Source organism: Crotalus tigris, unplaced genomic scaffold, assembly GCF_016545835.1.
Source record: "Crotalus tigris isolate CLP2741 ecotype Arizona unplaced genomic scaffold, ASM1654583v1 scf7180000018105.1476442, whole genome shotgun sequence".
NCBI lineage: Eukaryota > Metazoa > Chordata > Lepidosauria > Squamata > Viperidae > Crotalus > Crotalus tigris.
Genome location: NW_024096826.1, coordinates 327,005 through 352,033, shown reverse-complemented (window position 1 = coordinate 352,033; position 25,029 = coordinate 327,005). Strand labels below are relative to the sequence as shown.

At 36.9% G+C, this 25,029-nt stretch overlaps 1 protein-coding gene across 1 annotated transcript in view; it reads left to right on the top strand.

Annotated features, from left to right (window-relative positions):
* The first annotated feature begins 672 nt into the window (after positions 1 to 672).
* Positions 673 to 25,029, top strand: part of PGAP1 (post-GPI attachment to proteins inositol deacylase 1) — a 68,567-nt gene continuing 44,210 nt past the window's right edge. Inside the window, exons 1-7 of the mRNA XM_039347971.1 lie at positions 673 to 898; positions 7,879 to 8,032; positions 9,706 to 9,881; positions 12,227 to 12,398; positions 22,726 to 22,886; positions 23,598 to 23,650; positions 23,776 to 23,842. Coding sequence (XP_039203905.1) covers positions 755 to 898; positions 7,879 to 8,032; positions 9,706 to 9,881; positions 12,227 to 12,398; positions 22,726 to 22,886; positions 23,598 to 23,650; positions 23,776 to 23,842 — 927 coding nt within the window. The 5' untranslated portion in view covers positions 673 to 754. The remainder of the gene's footprint in view (positions 899 to 7,878; positions 8,033 to 9,705; positions 9,882 to 12,226; positions 12,399 to 22,725; positions 22,887 to 23,597; positions 23,651 to 23,775; positions 23,843 to 25,029) is intronic.

Here is a 25,029-nt window from a genome sequence, read left to right as displayed (position 1 = left end):
ATATAATTTCTACCCAACATGCGGGTTTATATAGTCAGGTGAAGGATTGGCCAGTAAGAGATTAGACAGAAAGTGGGGTGGATGAATCCAGCCGATCAGGAGATGACAGCAAGAAGTTGGGAGCTTGATAACTCCAGCAGGTTGTCCGGATTTTTTTCAGACCGGATCTAGCAGCCACAAAGCAAATAACTTCGCTCAGGGGTGACGTTCAAGAGTCATTCTTTGGTACGTGCTTATTATTTTATTATTAAATAAATGTTACGATTCAACAATGCATGTTTTATTCAACAACCCACTCACGTCATCTTTTAAAGATGTGACTTAATTTCCCAACGATAGTCGGAACTCTTCCTCCTCCTGGTTTTCATGTTTGCGCTCATTTGTAATTCGGGCTTAAATCGATAGCAGATGCAAGCCTCCGCAGCTGCTAACTGGGCTTCCCAACCTCCGATTCCCCGTTAGCCACGGCCGCAAAATCCTGCCCGCGGAAAGCCGCCCGAGGCTTAACAACCTTAACAGCCCGCTCGCCCCGCCCACCCAGTCCGAGTGACCCTCCCAACATGGCGGAAGGAGCGCGTCCGAGAATTCTGAGGCGGTTGTCGACCTTCCAAACATGGCGGAGGCAGCTTGGCCCCGCCCATCAAGGGAGGCGCTCGAGGCGGTCCTCGGCCTCCTGGCGGGTGTGGCCCGCCGGCGAAAGGGCAGAGTCGGCCCTGGCGGCAAGGAGAGCTGGGCAGCCGCCGCCGAAAGCGACATGTGGACGGCGGAAAGGGTGACCGGAATTTTATTTCACGGGGTTTTGGCGGCTCTGGTGCTGCTGGGCGCCCGGGACGTGTTCTTCCAGTATGAGGAGAACCAGTGCAGCATGACCTACATGTTCGACTACCCCGAGTACCTGGTGAGTGGCTGGGCGGACAGGCGGCGGCATTTGCTCCAGGGTGTCCCGTTTTGCTTCCCCCCCGCCGAGTTCTCCCTGAAAGGCTGGCTCCGTCCGTCCCCCCCTTCCTTGGCGGGCGATCGCAGACCTGCTCTCTCTCAGGGAGTTCCTGAGAAACTTGGTCGAGACCCCATGAAGGCTGCTCACTCTCCGCAACTGCCTGTGCATCACCCTGGTCTCGGAGGGTGATGCACAGGCTCCTCCGGAGGAAGGGCGCCTTTGCTTTGTGCCCTTAACCCGCGCTTAGGAACGGTCCCTTTTCAGCCCCTGCCTCTTCGGGTGGTTGGCTTCATCTCACTGCACCGGCGCCCGTCTGTCTGATGATGGGTGTGGGTCTCCCCTCTGATTCAATGTGGGACTCTCCCGGGGTTCAATCACCTATATCAGGTGCCCTAGAGCAGCGGTTCTCCAAGTGTGGCCTGGGCCCCCCGAAACCCTTTTTGGGGGTCCGTGTAAGTGGGGAAAAATATTTTAAAATGTATCAGTTTTGATTCCTAGTGCAGTGAATATTGATAGACATAACTACATAAACCAAAACTCCCACTCCTTTTTAAAAATGTAAAGAGGGTGTGGAGACCAGTTTGAGATCCACTGCCTTAAGAAGAATAAAATCTTCAGTAAATTGCTTCTGGGCCTTAATTATGAAAAGGCAGCCCAGTTCACCTTTGTGGGGAACATGCTTTTTGAAGTTGGCTTGGAACTTGGATCTAAGGAGTCAGGGTTTGCATTTCCATGCAATCAAGCAAAAGTCAAAGCTGCATTGGCCCTTTTTAACCTGCTAGAAAGTTGCCAGTTCATTTACTGCTTGATAATGAGTACTGATTCATCTTGTGGTTTTCTAGTTCTCAAAATGTTGTCCTATCATTATCATTTTCTGATGATAACTGTGATGAAAAAAAATGCACTAGTGTTCAGTCTTTTCAAAAGCAGAATAAGTCAATTTTATCCTGAAAAGATTTCTGCTGGACCCTTTCCCCTTCTGTCAGCTTTTCCCATGTTCCTTTTAAAAATGGCTATAATGTCAGCAGTTTTACCATCATGGATAATGCCATGCGCTATTTACAGACCAAAACCAAGGTAGACATGTATCACAAGTAATGGGATGATATGATAGGAAAGCAAAAGCAGACGTTCCTGCAATTCTTTTTTTTAAATATCATTCTCTTTTCATGTGGTTATTTTAGGCATGGGAAGTGAAGCAATTAACTTGTCTTATAATTATAATAAGTGTTATTCAGAAATTATTTTTGTCTACCTTGAAGTGAAACACAATTCCTTATATAGCATATTCAGCAAGCAAATAGCTGGAGGTGTTTTTTGTTTGCAAATTGTTTGTTTAAATTATCCCTCATCCTCAAAGAATGATTTTAATGTAGGGAATAAAAGTATGATGAATATTTTTAAATAGAGTAAAATATTAAACCAAATAACTTTGTAATAAATTCTAATTTGAGAATGCAGGGTCACTCCTAATACTGTAATACTTTCCCCAGAAGAACATAGATTTGACTCCCAGAAATGTGCCTTGGATAGCATTCTGATTTTATAATTATTTTTTCTTGCTAAAGGATCTGAGAAATGGCCCTTATCCAGTGTTCATAATAAATGGGAAGGTTGATGTGAGAAGAAGTGCTATATAAGGTCTTTGGTCCTCACTGAGCTACAACAGAATATACAGTGTTGCCTTTCTGAAAGCATGTTCTTTCTGAGATGCCTTAAAGTTACTTAGTTTTAAAGTGCAGGTTACTTTGTATTTGATGCCTCACATGCTATTTGTTGCTGAGGTCTCTAATGGACAAGGACCTTGGGACATATGCTCCAGTAATAAAACTATTAACACTTTTGTTTTTTTTGGGGGGGGGGGAATGAAATTTTTGTGGACAGCATTCTGAAATATGTTATCTACAGAGTAATACATGGGACTGTTACCACAATTTTGACCAGGACTCAATTTGTTTGATTCAATTTGTCAAAAAAAGTTTGGTTAACAAAGTAAATATATAGGAAACAGTTGCACAGTGTTAAACTAGTCAATAGTAATAGTTTCAATGAGGTTTATTCCCGGCAAATGGATATAAGTCTATAGGCCCTTGCCATATTCGTATATATAAAATTGTCACTTTTGGTAATCATATAGTTGTTTTCTTGTTACGCTTTTTTTCTTTGTTTATTTTATTGCTCTGTTACCTTACTTCTATTTACATTCTTTTCATTTCTTTCTTTTTATTATTGTAAGCCACCTAGAGTAGTCCCAAAGCAAGATTGGTGGCAAATAAATTTAGCAAATAAATACATGATATACCTTATGGTACAGCTTCCTGGTAATATATATCTACAGTTATTACCTAATAACTGTTATTACCTAAAACAACAGTTTTTTTTAAAAAAACAGTACAATGAATTGGAGAATATTAAAAGACTTTAGAGAAGAGTTCTGCAGATGTTGTACACATGACTTAAATCAGTATTTGGAAGCTGCTGTGGGCTAAATTTGTTAAGTATAATAATAGCTAGTTTAACGCATGGTGGGTGTTGGAATGTCAGTATAACTACTAGGGCTTTTGCAGCAAATTCAATAGGAAAGACAAGTACTGGTTATCTTTATGATTTATTTATTTTGATTTCTATCAGCTTAAAAAACTATTGTGTTTTTAAAATGTTTTGGATGAAATTAAATAAAAGGCACGACATTTAAATATTAAGAGTTAATAGATGCAGCAGTGCAGATTTGAAGAGGAAAATTGCTAAGAAAATTGCCAGAACTCTTTTTCTATAAGCCTTGTATGGTATGGAATCCCAAGACATCCTCTCCAGCGGAACAAACCATTTTATTTGCTGTTTTTGTATGTATTTTCAGATTGGTTCTATACCAATTCTTATGATCTCATTTCTGACTGGTATAAAAATTGTTCAGTTATAACAGCAAACATGTGACTGTAGAATAGTAGAATAGATAACATGCAAGTTACAACTTAAGCTAAAGTGGAAAAAGAAAACCAGACAGTTTCCAGTATATAATCTTGAGCATATGCCCACCATTTTCAAGGAGAGTATAAAGAATTGCTTTGAAATCCTGAGCCCCATTAATGAGGAACCAAAAGAATTATGGAATGAAATCAAATAAATTGTTAAGCATGAATGTCAAAAGGCACTTACAAAGATCAAGAAAGAGAAGAAAGCTAATGGATTGTGAAAATAAATGTTGGAAATTGCCAAAAATGCAAGAGAAGCCAATCAGGATTTCAGGAAGAAACTTAACAAAGAATTGTTAATAATTCTTAACAATATCCTTGCTAGAATTAAGAGAAACAATATTATATTATGATATTGAAATTGAAAACAAACATGGGAATATAGGGAAAAACTTTGAAAGATCGCCAAACTCAGGAAATACCAACCTCATGTTGGTATGGAAAAGGATATCAATGGATAGTTAATAACCAGTTCCAAGAAATCCAACAAAGATGGAAGGAGAATTCTGAAATTTGGTATAGCAGAGATGTCAACATGCAAGATACAGTAGCTTAGAAAGGTCCTGCCACTTAACAAGAACATCTAATATTAGAAGATGAAATTAGATCAGCATTATGATCATTACCAAGTCAGAAAGTTACAAAGAATTGATGAAATATCTACAAAAATATGGCAAGGAACTGAAGAAGAATAAAGGTTTTAACCAAACTAAGCTTAAAACTAACATCAAGTACAAAAACATTACAAAATTTAATTAAAAGTATTGCAATATTAAATTAAAGTCTTTCATAAGTCATCTTTATTTTATGCTGGATTGATAAAACAAAAGACACTAGTTGTAATAGTTAAGGGTGAGACTTGGTAAAACTATGTAATCTACTTGATACCCAAGTTGGAATAGGTAGTTTGTGTACCTCCAGAGAGTAAATTCCCATTAATCCACAATGCAAGCAATAATTTTTATAAAGAATTGTTCTTTTCCCATGAATATCTTGATCATATTTTACATAGAGCATATGATATTTATATGATTGTATACAAAGATGTATACTGTATTTTTCCATGTATAAGATGCACCCTTGTATAAGACGCTCTGGCATGCGAGTTCCAAGTTTACAGCAAACAAAGTCAGTGCTGGGAGCAATCGCCTCCCAATGCTCTAAATAGATGCCTCCCGGTCAGCCCCACCCACCTAACCAGCATCCGGCACAATGAGCATGCATAGTCAGTTCACAGCAGCAGCCTTCCGACCCTGGTAAACAAACCGGCGTGAGCACTGGCATGACAGCAAGGCAAGGGAAGTGAAGGCAGGTTTTAAACTCCCCGCCGTTTTTCCGTGCCAATCAGCTGTTCAGCAGAGCGCTGAACAGCTGAGCTGGCAAATCTGGAAGTTCAGCCGGCCGCTATTATCGAGCAGGACGGCCTCGCAGCTGCATTTCATGGGGTCCCCAGCCAGCATACAGGTATGAGGGAGGGAAAGGGCTGTCACTGCCATCCATGCTGCTGGTCCCATCCGCTGCCTCCGGACGCCACCATCTGATGATCTTGCCCCCTCCCCCCTCCCTTTAGTGGCAAGCCCACAGGCGCCTGACACCTGCACCAAGCAGCATGGCAGTGGCATGTAAAGAACCCACACAGGCATGCCCTGGGCTGCGGGGGTTACCATTATTTTTTCGTGTATAAGACGCTGCACTTGTAAAAGACGCACCTGATTTTTGTACAGAGTGTTTGCAGGAAAAAATAGCATCTTATACACGGAAAAATATGGTACCTCCTAGTACTTGAAGTTTTACAGTGGCATACCCATTGGCTCTATAACTGAGTTCATCCACTTTCATGCTGGTTATCATCTTTTTTCTCTTTGCCATTAAAAAAAGTGCTTTTTTTGTAAAAAAAAAAAAAAAAAGTGGCAGAACTCACACACGTCATACAACCCACCTTGCCTACCCTACAAGGTTCCATCCAAAAAAGGTGCCGGAACTCCGGGGCGTTCTATGACAAAAAAAGCCCTGAGTATATAATTCAAATAGTTTCTGTCAGTTTTTTGGGATGATTTTACTGTCTTTTGGGATTTCAGCTTCCTGTTTATTTTACGTTTTGTATATTTCTACTCTGTATTTCTAAAGGCACTTTCAAAATAGATTAGAATCATAACATAATAACAGAGCTATTAAATATTGTACAATGTATAGCTTGCACATAAAAGCTAATTAAGAATCCCACAAATCAAGTCTTAATCAACTGGAATAGTTATTATTATCATTATTATTAAACTTGTGTAATGGAGTGTCTAACAGACTCTGGGGAACCAAAAAAGGAAGAGGAACCACTGTAGAAAAAATTACACACCATCAGGAAAGAGGGAGAGGTAAATGGGATTCATAGTAACTTGTCTTATATTGACTACAGTTGGATCTGGAAAACTGCTTTGGCAGGCAGAGTCTGTTACCCCAGCCTACTAGCAATAAGGATCATTCCAGCAATTCAAGTATTTCTTGATTCCTGACTCTTGATAGCTTTGAAGAGTTTGGCATTTCTGTTTTTGCTATGCATGTAAGGACAAGTGAAAAGCCAAAATACAAGTAATCCTTGACTTACAGTTGTTCATTCAGTGATCGTCCAAAGTTACAAAGGGATTGAAAAAAGTAATTTATGACCATTTTTCACCACCATTGCAGCATCCCCATGGTGATAGGATCAAAATTCAACCAGTTGGTAACTGATATGCATTTATGACAATTGCACTGTTTCAGATTCACGTGATCATCATTTGTAACCTTCCCAGCTGGCTCTCCGACATGTAAGGCCAGTAGCAAGGGCCAGATTCACTTAACAACCACATGATTTAATTAACAACTGCAGTGATTCACTCAATGCTGGGGAAAAAGTCATAAAATGGGGCTCAACTCACTTAACAACTGTCTTGCTTAGCAACAGAAATTTTGGATTCAATTGTCTTAAGTTGAGGACTATCTTTACATTTCTTTTGCTTTAATAATCTGCAAGTAGGCTTCATCTGCCTACTTTTAATAGCATGATTTCTAACAGCAGAAAATAGTATATAAAAGCACTGGATCTGTATAAGTATTAGGGCAGCTTTCACTGCTAAGGTTTGTATTACACATTCCATTATTTCTGGCTGTTCAGCATGGGTCTATGACAATTCGCCATGGCCAGCTCACCACAGCCAACTTGCTACAATCAACTTGCCACAGCCAACTTGCCACAACTAACTTGCCACAGGACAGCTTGCCATAGCCAACATGCCGCAGGACAAGAGGTACACTAATATCAAAGAAATGGTAGAATAGAATCATTAAAGAAAAAAGATGCAAAAAGAGGGACAAAATAAAATATGAATGACAAAAAATTAAAATATTTTTAATTAATTTTAAATAATTCAATTGAATGGTTAGATTGCCCTGCAGTGAGTTGTCCCGTGGCGAGTTGACCATGACAAGTTGTCCCATGATGAGTTGGCCACAGAGAGTTGGCTGTGGCGAGTTTGCCCATTCTGGTTCAACATGGTGTCTGTAGCTAATGAGTATTGGTAAAAAATATTAACTTGGGGAAGGCTGAACTATATGTTTAAATCTGTTGGATGTGGAAAATAAAAGTTACACTTTCCCCTGCTAGTGCCATAAAGTTTATATACATACTTGCATGGTTACCTTTGTAAACAAAGGTAAGTTTTGATTCTCCATTTCAGGATCTTCTCCAAAGTTACTGTCAGAAGGAAGAAGAATGCAAATATTTTCAGATTTGCAGTTCTTTAATTACATAAAGAAAATAGTGAAATATTCAAAAAGCTGTCATATTGTTTCAAGCTTTTTAAAAATACCTCTGCTTCCTATTAATAGCACAGTATATTTTATTGTGTAAATTTTATTTACATTACATTTGGTTAGATTCTTCCTGTTAATAAAAAATGTTACCTTTCTTCTGCTGAAATACATGTTTTGTTTCAGAAAATAAAATTACCTAAGAAAATATCTAGACGTTACCCAGCCTATGAGCTATATCTCTACGGGGAAGGAATTTCTGCAGAAGAAAATAGAAATCTAATCTTAACAGGGATTCCTATCCTTTTTCTTCCTGGCAATGCTGGAAGTTTTAAGCAAGGTAAGCTATCTCTGAAGGAATAGCAGTATTTCTGTAGAATACCTAAAGAGGGAATAGCATGGGAATAATAATCTTTACATGAATCTATGTTTACCTGGATAATAAATAGTTTGCATTTACAGTACTTTATTATATTTATTAGTTACATTTTAAACTGCCACAATTAAAACAATAAAAATGCAGGAAAAAATGAAGTAACAAAGCCAAGCTATGACCATACCAAGATGGAATGAAGGACCAAATGGCAACAAAAAGAGCTCACTTTTGAAATATTTCCAGGTGGGAGCCAGATGAGTAGTCCACTGGAACCATTCTGAAAGCAGTGCTAAGGAGCCTCGCTACCACTACTTCCTTCAAGTAGAGCTCCATATGTATTTTCTCCTGGACAGTTTGAGTTATCAGAGCAAATTCCATTGAGAAAATGCACTCCTGCAAATAACTTGGAGCCAAGCTACATACATTATATAAGTTACCAGAAGCCCTGTAAATTGCACTGGGAAATCTGTCTGTAACTAGTGTAGCTCCCATAGCACTGATGTAATGTGCTCCCTCTAGCAATTTCTGGTTAGCAGATGGGCTGCTGCATTGTGAATGAACTGAAGCATCTGAGTAGTCTTCAAAAGATCCCCATATAGAGGTCTTTGCAGTAATGTAAATGGATGGTAGCAAGGTCCTTATAGTAAGTTCCTCCTTTTCAAGGTAGGGTCCAAAATTGGCACACCAACCAAAACTGGGAGAAGCCCCACTGACTGCAGTTTTCACCTTCTGTTTTAAATGGAGCCAGTTACAGGCTTGTTCTTTAGTGCTAATCCCTGTCAAGAGACTACTGGAGCAGACAAATATCTCTGTTGGACAAGTATCTTGTTAGGATTTTCAATTTAAGCGCACAGGGATCAGGATAGAACTTCAATACATCCTGAGTCTGAAGTATCAATATAAAGCTGTGAATCATTAATGATACCCAAGTGCAAACTATTAGATGACCTTTTTCCAGAGGCTACATGTATAGGTTAAATAGGAATGAGAGAAGACTGGTTTCTGATTTCCACAAAGTAGTAGTCATCAAGTCAGTCGTTCCTTCCCTGTCCTCCCTTCCCTTCTCTGATTGCAATATATCACTGCAATATATCACCCCCCAATCTCTCACAGGCAATCCAAAAGTATGCCATGGATGACAATATTGAAGGCCATGGAGAGATCTAATATGGCATAGATAGGTATACTATCTTCATCTTGGGCCTGACAAAGATAAACCACTACTATCATTGCTGTCTCTGTTCCACAGCCAGATCTGAATTCTGACTAAAAGGGTCAGTTAATCCATTTTCTTTGGAATACCATACATTGATCCCCCACCATTGTGTCAATCACCTTTCTCTGGTGTTAATTGGTCTCTGAATCCATGGAGGACAAGAGCTCACTAAAATTGCTGAAAGTATTTCAACCTTTCTAAGGTTCCATTTGAAAAATAATATTGTTATCAAGTTACAATGCATATTGAGTGTGGATTTTTGGAATTTGGAGTTTGAAGACATAAAATTAGAATGAGGTTATGTTTTTTTTAATCCTCATAGTTTTGTTTTCTGCCTTCCCCCTGCTTCTTTTAAGGATCTACTTCATCATCCAAATTCAGGATTTTAATTATCTCTGCTTCTAATATATGCTTTTTTCAGTACGTTCTCTTGGATCAATAGCACTGAGAAAGGCAGAAGATATTGATTTCAAATATCATTTTGATGTCTTCAGTGTGAATTTCAACGAGGAACTTGTTGCACTATATGGTGGAAGTCTACAAAGGCAGACGAGATTTGTGCATGAGTGTATTAAAATAATTCTTAAATTATACAAGGTATGGGGATAAACACAATATATATAAACTTGTTACTGTTTTGTGCCATTATCCCCGTAAGGATATGCCTCAACTAGATCTCCCAAGGAAGCAGAACCCTTGAAACAGGTATTGTCTCAAAAGGAACTTTTTTGAGAGTTAGTGATGGCAAGAGAGCAAAGCAAGGTCTGAGATTTGGCGCGTAAAGGATTACATCAAAAAGGCAATTCACAACTCCTCCCAGTGTCCAACCATCCAGTTGAAATCATCCCAATCCGTAGGTGCCACCATGTTATGAGAAGCTGGAGATTTAGCATGTTTCTCAAGGTCTCTCTGGGTTTCGTTTTCCAACAGTCCCAGGCTCTGTTGTCTGGAGATAAGGCAGATGTTTTCAGGTCACATTCCTCTCGACCAGAAGGAGGGCTTCTCCCACAGTGTAGAACAAAGCAGACAATATTCCATCTGCAAGTACCCTCCCCCAATAATATGGCAAGCCCCGAAAATACAGCAAGAGAGGGAAAAAGGAAAGGTTTAAAGGCAAATATAATTGAGGGGTTCTGACATTCGCCCCCCCCCCTAATAGAAAGACAAATCCACCTGGAAAAAAACAGGAAGGGAAAAAAGAACATAAAAAAACACATTAATCAGGTTTATCTGGATAGTGAGCATGAAAGCATTTGAGCAATCTAGGGACCCTAACATGCTTAGCAGGTCTGTGAAGCAGGCAGGTCTTTCCAGGCCACTAAATACTGTGTGGAGAATCTAAAATATCCTTAATTTCAAAGTATTGCTCACCCTCAATCATAATAGGTTGAAGAACCAGAGCGGTCACAGTTTGTAATTTGGAGGTGACCTCAGGTTTCAGTAAGCTACAAAGGAAGACTGGGTAGATTTGTCTCAAACTCTTAGGGAGTTCCAAATCCACTGTAACAGGACTGATAATCCGTTTAATAGGGAACGGACCAATAAATTTTGGGCCCAGCTTCTTTGACGGTTGCAATGATTGTAAAAATCTCTCCAACATGGAAAGTTTTAGGTTCCATTCTTTTCTTGTCAGCCTGTGCTTTGTAAGCTTCTGTAGCCTCATCCAGGGCTTTTCTAACTACTGGCCAGATATTTTGCAATTGATGAACCCACTCTTTTAGAGAAGGAATAGCAGGTTCGGTGGCAGGTAGTTCAGGCATAGGAAGGAAACTCTGGCCATTTGCCACTTGGAAAGGAGTGAACCCAGTGCTGGAGTGTACTGCATTGTTGTAAGCCACTTCAGCAAATGGCAGCAGATCAATCCAGTAGTCCTGCTCATAATTAATAAAACTATGGAGATATTGTTCCAGAACAGAGTTTGTTCATTCTGTCCCTCCCATTCGTTTGAGGATGATAACTAGATGACAGGCACTGAACCAAACCCAGAAGGTCCAAAAGGCTTTGCAGAATTTAGAGGTGAATTGGACATCTCTATCAGATATTATATGTTTTGGAGTGCCTTGAAAGTGATAGATGTGTTGCACAAACAGCTTAGCCAAAGTCTTTGCGGTCGGGATCTTCTGACATGGGACAAAATGGACTCAAGCTGCATTTCTGGGCAGCTTGACAATAAAATCCATAGAGATCTCTCTCCAGGGTGCTGAAGAGCTCACTACTGGTTGCAGGAGGCCAGGTGCTTTTCCCTGCCTACATTTAGTGGCAGCACAAACAGGGCAGCTAGCCACAAAACTTTCAATGTCCTTCTTCAAGCAAGGCCACCAAAATTGCCTCTTGAGGTAAAGTATCCTGCCATTTTTGAATTGTGACAGGCCTGCATGATTCTCAGTCTCTGATTTGTAGGCACATTCCTCTCGACCAGAGGGAGGGCGTCTCACACAGAGTAGAACGAAGCAGATAATATTCCCCCTGCAAGCACCTTCCCCCAATAGTTTGACTAGCCCCAAAAATGCATAGGCAAAAGCAAGGGAGTGAAAAAGGAAAGGTTTAAAGGCAAATATAATTGAGGGGCTCTGACAATCCCCATGATGCAGAGAATATGGAAGATGGCCTTGATGAACAGACAGAAGATCCATTACCATGCAGTGATCAGATACATGTGGCTTAAGCCCATACCAAGAAAGTGATTTAAGAAGATATCTCAGACAGGTCCTCCCCCCAATTCACCTGAAGATAAAAGAGGGACCATGGGAAGGATATTCAAACTTGCAAGATTCAGTTACTATAGCTATTCTAATAAACATAGCTTTAGGCAACATTGTCTGTTCCTTTAGTCTGGTCTACCCTAAAGGACTCACATATTAATTGTTACATGGGAAAGAATTTGTGCTTTTATATGTTTTCATTGTGCCTGATGTGAGATTATTTTTCTTTATTTTTTGAAGGGTCATGAATTTGCTCCCCGCAGTGTTGCAATAGTAGGTCATTCCATGGGTGGTCTTGTTGCAAGAGCACTAGTCATTCTTAAACATTTTAAACCAGAACTTCTCAATATTCTTATTACTCAAGCGACACCCCATGTTGCACCTGTGTTGCCTTTAGATCAATATCTTGCTGGTAAGTACATTCCTAAGAATTTTTGGATTGGTGGGGTTCTATTTTGCCTTCCCCCTCTTTTTTGCTTTTGCCTTTTTACTTTTTTTTTTTTTTTTTATTGAAAATTTTTACATTTTACAAAAACAAATCCCCTTCCCATACCCCCCCCTACCTCACCCCCCCCCCTTCCCAACCTCCCAAACCCTCCCCTGGACTTCCCAGAGCTGAGTACAGGCTTAATTAAAAAAAAAAAAAAACTTAAAACACTTTTAAAACCTAAACAAATTTAAATACAATCATCATTCTATATAAGCTCCCTCCAAAAACACAAATTTAAACATTACTTTCTTTGAATATCTATATCTATAATATAAAATCTAATTTCTCCCTCTTTCTTTATCCTAAAACGAAAAAATAAACATACAAATCTTTGTTATACCATTAAAGCTAAATACTCTTAAAGAACTTAAAAGTAAGTACATATTTCCTTCAATCTTCATAATCTTCTCTCCTATCCAAAAAGAAAAAAAAAAAAAAAAAAAAACTTAAAAAACCTATAAGTCCTAAACAAATCTAAGCACATTTAATTAAACAAATTATTTTGTCTTAAAAATATTAATAATAATATTTAAAAACTAAAAACACTTTTAAATCCTAAACAAATCTAAATACAATCATCACTCTATATAAACTCCCTCCAAAACCACAAATTTTTAAAATTTAAAACATTAGAATCCACTCACTAAAATAAGCAAATTATAATCCCTTCAAAACACAAATTTAAACAATATTATCATTAAAGGTTCAAAACTTAAAACAACAAAGTTAATAAACACATTAAACATTTCAATCTTCACCAATAACTAATTCCATCCGTAAAAAACTACATCCTTATCAATCTCAATTATATTAGTATTATTAATTATTCACATTCCAGTTTTTTCCATTCTCCATTCTTCCATTCTTCCATTTCCCTTCTCCATTCTTGTATCAAACTCGTAAGAAATGCTGCAAGTTCTGCCTTAGGAGACTGCTCCAAAATTCCTGAATCTCCCATCGACTCCGAAGCCAATAAGGGTTCCTTAAATTCCTCCTTGTATTGATCTTTACAATTGTAAGTTGTACAAGTTATCCTCTGCCCGTTCCTCTCTTGTTGATGCCCCTCAGACTGAGATTTCCCAGTTTCCATTTCAGGCAACAATTCCACCCTTAAAGATTGCTCCAAAGACTTTGTAGGTCTAACATCTCCCAGAGATTCAGAAACCACTAAATATGAAACTTCCTTAACCTTCTTCTGTTGCTGCTTTTCTTTGGGATTATATACTGCACAAGTTGTCTTCTGCTCCTCAACCTGGACTTGTTGAGGCCTCTCACACAAAGATTCTCCAGTTTTCATAAATATAGGCTCTTCAAACTGTGATTCTACATTCTTTTCTTCCAAAGCTTTAAACTTAATTGATGGCGATGCACATACCCCCAGGACCGAAGTATAAAAATCTTTTGCTTGAGAAACAGTATTAAGTCTATAACATGTCCCCAGGTAATTCACCACCATTCCAATCGGAACATCCCATCTGAATGAAATTTTTCTCTTTTTAAGTTCATTTGCTAAAAAAGCAAACTCCTTTCTTCTTCTTAAAATTTTAGATGGGATCTCTTTAAAAATTATAACATCTTGTGAAGCAATTTGAAATCTCTTCTTATAATAGGCTTGCACAATTTCATTGCGTAAAGATCTTTTACCAAAGTAAATTACCACATCTCTTGGCAGATTCTTCTGTGCTGCCACCACAGAGTTAACCCTAAATAATTTTTCAATTTCATTAAGTATTCCCTCTTTTTCTTTATTCAAAATCAATGCAAAGTCCTTTGCAACCATCTCCTTCAGATCTCCTTGCAAAGACTCTCCCAGGCCTCTAATTCTTAAGGCATATTCCATTTGTCCATATTGAAGCATAAGAATCTCATTTTCCATTTCTTTTTCCATACTTTCAATTTTCCCCTCCATTATGTCCACTTTTTCAGCTACCTCTTCCACATGGGAGTTCACCTTTTCAAGAACAGAAGCAACACCTTCTAAAGCCAAAACAAAATCTTGTCTCAAGATCTTATTGTTTTCCTCTAAAATCTTTTTCATTTCTGCCCTAATTTGAATTATAACATCTCCCATCATGTCTTGCAAGTCCTTCATAGTTATTAGCTGACCCCCAGAAGAGGGTGAAACTGTTGATTTAGAAACTGTAGAAATCCCTGGACGCTTTGGAGCCATCTTAAAGAAAAACCTTTAGTCCTTCTTAAGAAATTATAAAAATTCCTTCAAAAATCATAACTCCCTCCAAAGAAGGTCATTATAATAAAAAGAAAAAAGGGAAAAAAAGGAAGAGAAAAAGAATTAAAAAAAAGTTTTACTCCTTCTTAAAAATTACAAAAAATTAAACAGAAAAAAAGTCCTTCAAAAAAGGGTCATTACAATAAAAAAAAAGGGAGTTCAAAGGAAAAAAAAAGGGAGAAGAAAAAAAAAATAATAATAATTAAATAAAAAAAGTCCGTTCCAAAAAAAATACTTAGAGATACCAAAAACAACCATTCCAATCATAAGGAAATAAAAAGAGAAAGGGAAAGGAAAGAAAGAAAAACACCAAAAAGCCTGCCGGTCAGCATTCTAACTTCCAGAAAAAAAAACACCGAGGAGTTTGCCGATCGCCATTTTACTTTCCCTTTCAACAAAGAAAAAAAATAAAAAGAGAGAATAAAAATAGAAACAAATCTTAAAACTTAAAATCCAAATAAGTCAAAGAAAGCAAAAACTAAATCCTCTACTCAGCTCTGTCCATTTAAAAAAAAAAAACTCACCAGTTCTCTTTAAGCACGGAGGTGTTTGCGGCGGCTCGTTTTGTCCCTGAGGACAAAAACAGCTGGGAAGCGGAGACAAGTCTGAACTCCGTGGGAGCACTCCTTTCACCCCCCCAAAAAAAAAACTTGGGGGGTGCGAAAGAGGCTCTACCACTATTCAGACACTCTCTACCCCCCCCCTTTGCCCGGGAGGGGGATTTTGAACCGCTGAACAGCTGATATCTGCTGTTCATAGCGGTTCTTACACTTACCCAGGAGGACGGCTACAAAGTAGCCGCCATCACGCACGCAAAATCCACCGGAAGTCGCCTTTTTACTTTTGAGTAACTGAGTAAGCTTCATTCCCACTAATTTAATGAAAAACACTTAGAAATTCCAGAACCGTCCTTGTTATACCTTCTATTTTTTTTTTTATTGAAAGTTTTATAAATTTTACAAAAAAGAAAAAATAATACAAAACAAGAGGCAACATATACAGAAAAATAAAACTAAACAATACATATTAAATAAAAAAAAAAAAACCCCATCCCCCAGCCCTCCCCCCCCAAAAAAAAAAAAAAAAAAAAACCTCCCTTCCCCCCCCCTGAGCTTCCCAGAGCAGAATATAGGCTTAAAAAATAAAAATAAAAATTAAATTAAAAACTTTATATTTATATATATAAAAAAATTATCTATAATATATATGAAAATAAAACTTATGAAAAAACTATATAATATTTTTGTATACCCAATCTAAATTGTATAAATTTTATCCATTTATCCCAAACAGCAAAAAACTTCTCTTGCGTTTGTTGCTTTAAGAAAGCCGAAATCTTTGCCATTTCTGCCAGATAAGCTACTTTAAGAAACCATTCCTGCAATGTAGGCAAAGATTCCTTCTTCCAGTATTGTCCTACTAACAGCCTAGCGGCTGTGATCAAGTTTAACATCAATACAACCTCCTTTGTATCACAATCTGTAACAATACCTAACAAAAATAATTGCGGAGTAAATTTTACCCTCCTTCTAAAAATTCTCTGGATATTCCACCATATTTTAATCCAAAATGCTTTTATCTCTCTGCATGACCACCAAATATGATAATAAGAAGCCTCCTTATAACCACATCTCCAACATTTGGGTTGCACGTCAGGATACATATAAGACATTTTTTGTGGATCAAGGTGCCATCTATAAAACATTTTATAAAAATTCTCCCTTAAGTTCTGTGCTTGAGTAAATTTGACATTTCTCACCCAAATAGTTTCCCAGGTGTCCAATGAAACTGGCTCACCAAAATTCTGCGCCCATCTAATCATACAATCTTTAATTAGTTCCGTTTCTGAGTCCAATTCAACTAAAACCCCATAAATTCTCTTAATGTGGGTTTGTCTTTGATCCTTCAGTTGCTTAATAAGGTTTTCATCTTCTCTAAGAAAACCCACCTTACAATCCATCTTCCATCTATCTAATAATTGCCTATATTGGAACCAAGAATAAGTAAAATTTTCTTGTGCTAACTCTTCCCGTGATTTTAGTTGCCAGTTTTGTCCATCCCATTTAAGTAACTGTCTATAAGACACCATATCCATTTTAACCCCTCTTTTTATTCCTTCTATCGCATGCCAAGGTATAGCCCATAATGGTACTTTAAAATCACTTTTATAATATTTTCTCCAAATCCTAAGTAAAGAAATTCTTAAAATATGAGATTTAAAAGCCCAATCTATTTTTTTATTAAATATTAAATAGGCATGCCACCCATAAAGTAAATCCCATCCCTCTAAGTAAAGTATCTCAGAATTTGTCAAATTTACCCAATCACTAATTAATGTTAAAACCACCGCATCATAATATAATTTCAAATTTGGTACCTTAAGTCCACCCCTCTCACGGAAGTCTTGCATAATTTTAAACTTAACCCTTGGTTTTTTCCCTGCCCAAATAAATTTGTTGAGACCCTTCTGCCACTCATTTAAATTAATCTCATTTTTCAAAATTGGTAACATTTGAAACAAAAAAAGAAACTTGGGTAGAATATTCATTTTTATCACTGCAATTCTTCCCATGAGGGATAATTGCAACTTTTCCCAATTCTTCAAGTCCTTCTGTACCCTGACCCACAACCTTTCATAATTATTTTTAAATAATTTTGCATTAGAAACAGACAGCATCACCCCCAAATATTTTACCTTATTAACAATCTCAAAACCCGTCAAGTTGACCAAAATCTGCTTCTCCTGACTCGACATATTTTTAGGTAAAATTTTAGTCTTATTTACGTTAATCTTAAAACCCGAGACCAAACCATAATGATGAATCAACTGTAATAAGTTTACTACAGAATAATCAGGTTGCGACAAAGTAACAACCAAGTCATCCGCAAAAGCTCTCAACTTATATTCTTTTTTATTAACATATATTCCTTTAATTTCCTGAGACTCTCGAATTTTGATCAATAATATTTCCAATGTTAAAACAAACAACAATGGCGATAAAGGACACCCCTGTCTAGTACCTTTCTCTATTATAAAAACCTCCGACAAACCTCCATTAACAATAAGTTGTGCCGTTTGTTTTTGATATATTACCGTAAGGGCTTGTAATATCTTTTCACCAAAATTCATTTCTTCCATTACTCTTAACATAAAATGCCAATTCAATTGATCAAATGCTTTTTCAGCATCTAAAAATATGAGCCCTGCAGGAACTTGGTTGTTCTTGTCTAAATATTCTAGTAAATTAATAATTTGTCTGACATTATTTTTCATATACCTTCCTGTTATAAATCCTGATTGATCTTTATGCACAAGATGATGCACCACCCTCATAAGCCTATTTACCAAAATTTTTACAAATATCTTATAATCCACATTTAAAAGAGATATAGGCCTGTAATTTTTTGGTAGGGTAAGATCTTGATCCTCCTTTGGAATCAATGATATAAAAGCACTACGCCATGAAGGAGGAATCTCTAAACCCTGTAAAATACCATTAAAAAGATCATGTAATGGTTGGATCATCTCCTCTATTAGAACTTTGTAATAAACAGCTGTTAACCCATCCGTACCCGGTGCTTTCCCTAATTTCAATTGTTGAATTGCTGAGGTAATTTCCTCCTTAGTAATTAAACCATTAATTTCATATTTCTGATCCTCAGTCAGTTTAGGAAAACTTGCCTCAGCTAAATATTTATTTATATCTAGCATTTGTATATTAGTAGATTTATATAGGTTTTGATAATAATCCAAAAAAGATTTTTTAATCAATTCCTTCTGAGAAACTAATTTACCCTTATAGTTTATTTTCTCTATTATTCTTTGTCTCTGTTTCTTTCTTAATTGATAAGCCAACCATCTCCCAGGCTTATTGGCATTACAAAATGTATTTTGTTTCATAAATAATAAGTTGGTTGCAGCTTGATCTGCTATCAACATATTAAATTGTGACCTTAATAACTTTACAGATTCTTTAATACTCTCATCAGAAGGATTTAAAATCAAAGCCCTTTCTTTTAATTTAATTTCATCTTCAAGTTCTCTACGTTTCTGAATCTGATTTCGCTTATAAAAATTATTCATTTTTATCAAAACACCGCGCATAAATGCTTTACCTGCATCCCATACCATTGACATTGAAGTCCCCTTATACATATTCAAAGCAAAATAGTCCTTTAAACACTCCTTTAGTTTTTGAACATTCTTTTCTTGTCTAAACAAATTTTCATTAACTCTCCAAGATCTTCTTTCCTCTTTCTCTTGAATCAGCTCCATCCAAACTGGACTATGATCCGTCAGTGATCTAGGAAAAATCTTTACATTCTTTACTTTATTATACAAGTCCGTGGTAATCAAGAAAAAGTCAATTCTTGAAAAAGATTGGTGTCTATCAGAAAAAAAAGTAAAGTCTCTCTCCTCTTGATTACGTTCCCGCCAATAATCCCTTAATTCCCAGTCTTCTTTCATGTCAAAAAAGGCTTTAGGTAGCCTTGCTTGTTTAAGAAAAGGAGAGGAACCTTTCTTATCCCTTAGTGTATCTAAGACACCATTCCAATCACCCATTAATACCACTGATCTATAATCAAGCAAAGTTATTTTTTGATGTAACTGTTTATAAAATTGTTCCTGTTGTTGATTTGGAGCGTAAAGTCCAACTATAAGTACTTTCTTACCATATATACCAAGTTCAATCATCACATATCTCCCCTGGGGATCTGATTCTACCAGACAAGCTGGTAGGTTTTGTTTAACATATATAACAACTCCCCCTTTCTTCCCAGGAGCAGGAGATATAAAATGAGATCCCAAACGAGCATTAACTAAATATTTCTGGTCTTTAAGTAAAATATGAGTTTCCTGTAGACAAATAACATCATTGGTATGTTGCTTCAAATAATAAAAGATTTTTTTCCGTTTCTGAGGAGAATTCAATCCATTAACATTCCAGGTCAAAAACTTTGCCATCTCCCTTGGCACGCAGCCTGGAGAAGACACCATCAAAATCTGACAGAGCTGCGTGTGTTGCATAACTCTTGGGTCTTGCTCCTCCCACCGGCGGTGAAGCACTTCCAGGAGAACTCTCTTTGGGCTCTTTTTTACGTTGCTCCTTCTCTTTACGCTTATAGGCTGCACGAGTCATCCTCTGCTCTTTAGCCTCCGTCTGGCGTTGCTTTGCCGCTTCTATCATCCCTGCGGAAACCAAATCTAATGCCTCAGATTGCTGCTCAGCTTCCTTACCACTCAAAGATTTCCGACCAGATGAAGTTGAGCCTGCACCCAGGACCGAAGTATAAAAATCTCTAGCTTTATCAACTGTGTTCAATCTGTAGCGTGTCCCAGCATGGCTCAAAACAATACCCATCGGAATTTCCCATCTAAATGGCATCGATCTAACTTTAAGCTCATTGGTTAAAAAAGCAAAGTCTTTTCTACTTCTTAAAATTTTGGATGGGATTTCCTTTAGAATGATGACATCTTGGGCGGCAATCTGAAATCTTTTGTTGTAAAAGGCTTGTATAATCTCATTCCGCAGGGACTTCTTTGTAAAGTAAATCACCACATCTCTAGGCAAATTCTTCTGCTTAGCAATCCAGGAGTTGAGTCTATAAATTTTTTCCACTTCTCTCTGTAATTCTCCTTTATCCATATCCAAGGCCAGCGCCAGATCAGTAAGGACCACCTCCACCAAATCTTGATTGATATCTTCCTTGAGGCCTCTAATCCTCAGGGCATACTCCATCTGTCTATACTGAAACATCAAAATATCTTCTTGTGAGGAGTCCACCTTCCTTTCCACGTCTTGAATTTTGTCATCCAAAGAGTCAACTTTGTCTTCCACTTCCTCAAGCCTTGCGTCAAGCTTAACCACCACAGTAGCCAAATCTGAAACAGCTGCCAATATATCTTGTCGTAGTTCATTATTATTTTCTTGCAATTTAGACTTTATCCCCGTTATCTCTTCTTTGAGATCAGATTTAATTTCTGATTTAATCTGTGAAACAAATTGATTCATTTCCTCTCTCATTTGAACTACAATCTCTCCCATTATGCCTCTAACCTCTTGTACTGAAAGTCCAGGTAGAGGAGGGGAGGGTGGTGGCTGAGCCGGTGGTACATGTTTAGATTGTTGTTGTAGCTGTGCAGTGGAAGTTATAGGAGAAGAAATAACCTTAGGTGCTGAGGAAGGCTGCTGCCTCTTTGAAGCCATTTTAAAAAGCACAATTGTCACTTCCCTTTCCCCTCCAGCCAAAAAGGGAGGAGGAAAAAAAAAAATTTTTTTAAAAAGAGACAAACTATAGTCATTAAAAGTCCAGAGTAAATCCAAAGAATAAGTAGTAAAAGAGCAAACAGTTCAAAAGAAAAAATTCTAAACCAAAAGCAAAAGCAGAAGCAAAAAACAGTCCTTAGAAAGGGAAAGTAAAACAAAAGAGAAAGGAAAAAAAACTCCGACAGTTTCAAAACGCCATCTTAAATCCTTTCACTAGTATAACAAAAAAAAGGAGGAAAAATAGTAAAAATCAAAAGATAAAAAAATAAACACCTAAAATATAACAAAAAATCCTTTAAACTGCTCCGTCCGTTTAAAAATTACTCACCAAAATGCTGTAAACACGGAGATAGAAGCGGCGGTTTCTTTTGCTTCCTAGGAAGCAAAAACAGCTGGGAGGCGGAGATCAGCAAGAGCTCCGAGGGAACACTCCTTTCACCCCCTCTAGAAATAAATCCAGAGGGGGTTCAGGGGTTCTACCTCTACTCTTGCGTTCTCTGTCCCTTCCCTTTGCCCGGGAAGGGATTTCCGAGCCGCGGGCCAGCTGATGCGCGCTGCGCTCCGCGGCTCTGACACTTCCCCAGCTGGACGGCTAAAAGCTAGCCGCCATCGCCGTCGCCTCCCACCGGAAGCTCTCCATACCTTCTATTATTATACCTACTAATATTAGCAATTTCACCAGAAATGTGTTGCAGAGTAGAATAATGTGGAAGATACTCACTTCTGAAAGTTGATATCAAGATTTTTTCTTAATATGTACTTGTTTAATCATAGCTTGCATATAGACCTAGCCTTTAATTTTAGGATGAAAATAATTGTACTTAATATGTCTTGGCAGCATCAATGATGGCCACTTACGTGCCTGCACTTAAGCAAGACAGGGGCTTAACAACAATTATATCACTAACTTTGGATTCTGAAAAATCCAAGGTACTCCAGAATTCTTTAGATATTATTTTCAGATCCTTCACTTCTGTGGGCAGTTGGATGATATTGTGAGATTATGCCAACTCATCCATATCCAAGACTTAAACATTAAATCAAGGGTTATTTGCTTGATATTAATTTGAAACCGATTACTAGAAGAGTCTGAGCATGAATGTTCCTTGCTATCAAATAGATTATAAAGTGGTCTATAAAAATGCCCACTTTATACACAGTAGTGATTAAAACCTATAACCCAAATTATTGCAATATGTGCATGTGTGTGCGCGTGTGTGTCTATGCATGCATGTATGTATGTGTGAGTAGGATTTACAGTTTGTACAGTTTTTTCTAAATACTTGGATTTACATGTTGAAATATGTTTAAATGTATAGAAGTAATTTGAATGGATATGGTCAAATATATTGGAATAAGATTACTGCTATTAAAGTTGAAATTAATGCATATCAATATGAACTTTCATTAAATATTTCATATAGATAATAAATTTTTTATAGGAAACAAAACTGTCTAGAATATCTTTGACCAACTTGTAATTACCTTATGTAGAATAGTGGCTTTAACCTGCCGGATTTAAACTATGTCACTGGCCTTTTATCTTAATTCTGCATTTTTCTGGAATATGATTTATTATTTGCTGAATTTGCTTAGTTTTTTTCTTGTTTGAAATTGGATAGTGGGGAAATGTGGAATTATAAGATGTGCTGATATGTGCTACAAAATTATTATTTTGTAATACTGAAGAAATTGCTGAACCTCAGGAAACAAATCTGCTAAAATTATATTTAAAACATCCTTTTCATAGATTTTTACTCAACTGTGAACCGTAACTGGATTCAGAAGGCTCAAGAAATAAGGAATCTAACAACCCTTTCTGTAGCAGGAGGATTTCGAGATTATCAAGTTCGCTCTGGATTGGCTTTTCTGCCCAGTTCAAGTAGTCAGAATTGTGCTTTATCTGTTGTGGTAAAAAATCTATTCTTTAAATGTTGCTTTTAAGCCTTGGCTTTTGATGATCATTAAATATTACTGTTAACATTCCTGAATAGTTTAGTCCTTTTTTGCCCTAACATCTGCCCTAATTGAATGTGACATTCTAAATTGAGATCTCAATTTGAGTGTAGCATTCATTGGTACATTTATTTGGAGATTCTTCCATCTCAAGAAATAGCACATTACATTTGATTTAGAATTTTCTCTATAGAAGAAAATATTAGCTGTAACTAAACTGTTGGATCCTGCTAAGAATTAGTTTGTATCCATTTTATATAATTGTACTTCAGTTTTTAATCTTTATTGCTTCAGTGAATGAGGCAGCTCACAAATTCATTGAATCAATAAATATGAATCTGCACATAATTTAAATTAATAACAGAGAACTCTTACATGAAGTATGTAAGACCATATTTTCCTGATGCCTCTCAAGCAACAGTACAGCATCTAAAAGGCAAAATGAGCAGACATTTCAAAGTATAATAAGGCAGAATTGTCTGCTGTTCAAAGAGGGAGAAAAGAGTCAAATGTTCTATACGACATGCTTGGTTTTTGGATTTAGTCATAACAATGTAAGCAGGATTTCAGCCATATTAGTTTCAGCAAGATATAAGCTTCTAATAAATAAATAAATTCTTGAATGTTCAGTTTTAAAATGGATAATACAAATCTTCTTTTATCCAGAGTTCAGCAGTTCCTCGAGTCTGGGTGTCCACAGATCATCTTTCCATTGTTTGGTGAGTAGTTAAAAGCTTTTTGGTACAAGGTCTGATATACTGCTGTTCTAATATTTTTATTTGGCTATTATTTGCTTTTATTTTATCTGATTTTACAAGCATATTTCCCTTATATTCATTTTTAGGTGTAAGGAATTGAACTTGGCTACTGTCCGAGCATTTTTTGACCTTATTGACGACAATACTAAACAGGTTTGCATTCCTGGAAAAAGCATTTATTGTTTGATTTTTTTTTTTACATTCCTGAAAGTAAGGGAAGATAGCAGTGTTAGGAATATTATCTATGTTACATATTTTATTAGAATTATAAATATATTTTCATTAACCAGGCTATTTCTGCCATTGTAGTAGCAGGGCTGAGTTCATAAGTTAAAAGTGTAAGAGTCTCAATGTCCTTTCTAAGAAGCTTAACTTTGCCTTCTGCCTTGGGGTAACAATTTTTCAATCTAACAAGATATAGACAAAATTAACAATTAAAAAAAGAAAATGTAAAAATCCCTTTTTAACTTCCCCTTCATATTCAAAATACTGATCAATAGTGGAAATAAAAATAAAAGTTATTTAAATCACAGATTTTTACTGAAAAGGAACTCACATGGAAAAATTATAAAGGGCAGTACAGATAGTCCTCGACTTACAACAGTTCATTTAGTGACCATTCAAAGTTACAACGGCACTGAAAAAAGTGACTTGTGACCGTTTTTCATAGTTATGACCTTTACAGCATCCCATGATCGTGTGGTCAAAATTCAGATGCTTGGCAACTGGTTCATACTTATAACAGTTACAGTGTCCCAAGGTCATATAATCACCTTTTGTGACCTTCTGACAAGCAAAGTCACTGGAGAAACCAGATTCATTTAACAACCAGGTTACTAATTTATCAACTGCTGTGATTCACTGAACAACTGTGGCAAGAAAGATCGTAAAATGGGGCAAAACTCATTTCACAAATGTCCCACTTAACAACAGAAATGTGCTCAGTTGTGATCATAAGTTGAGGACTACCTATATAAGACTCTGGGCAGATGCCAGGGGTTATAGATTTGCTTTTCTTTTTAAAAAAATATGTTTTATTGATTTTTAACACAATCACCTTAATATTTGGTAAACAGCATGCTGTCTGGGTTAGTAGTTAAAAAACAATCAATAACAATTAATTTCTATAATTCTATAGTCCATATAATGGCTTTGCTTGATTTTCTTTTCTTCCAATTATATTCTCTTTTGCTAACCTTAAATTAATACAGTTCTTATTCTTTGAATAAATGACAATTAAATATAGACATTTTTCTCTTGTTTCTGCAAATAATAACCACATCAATATAAAGTTTCTTTTCTAATTGATTATCTTGATTGCCTTGTCATAGATCCTGTTT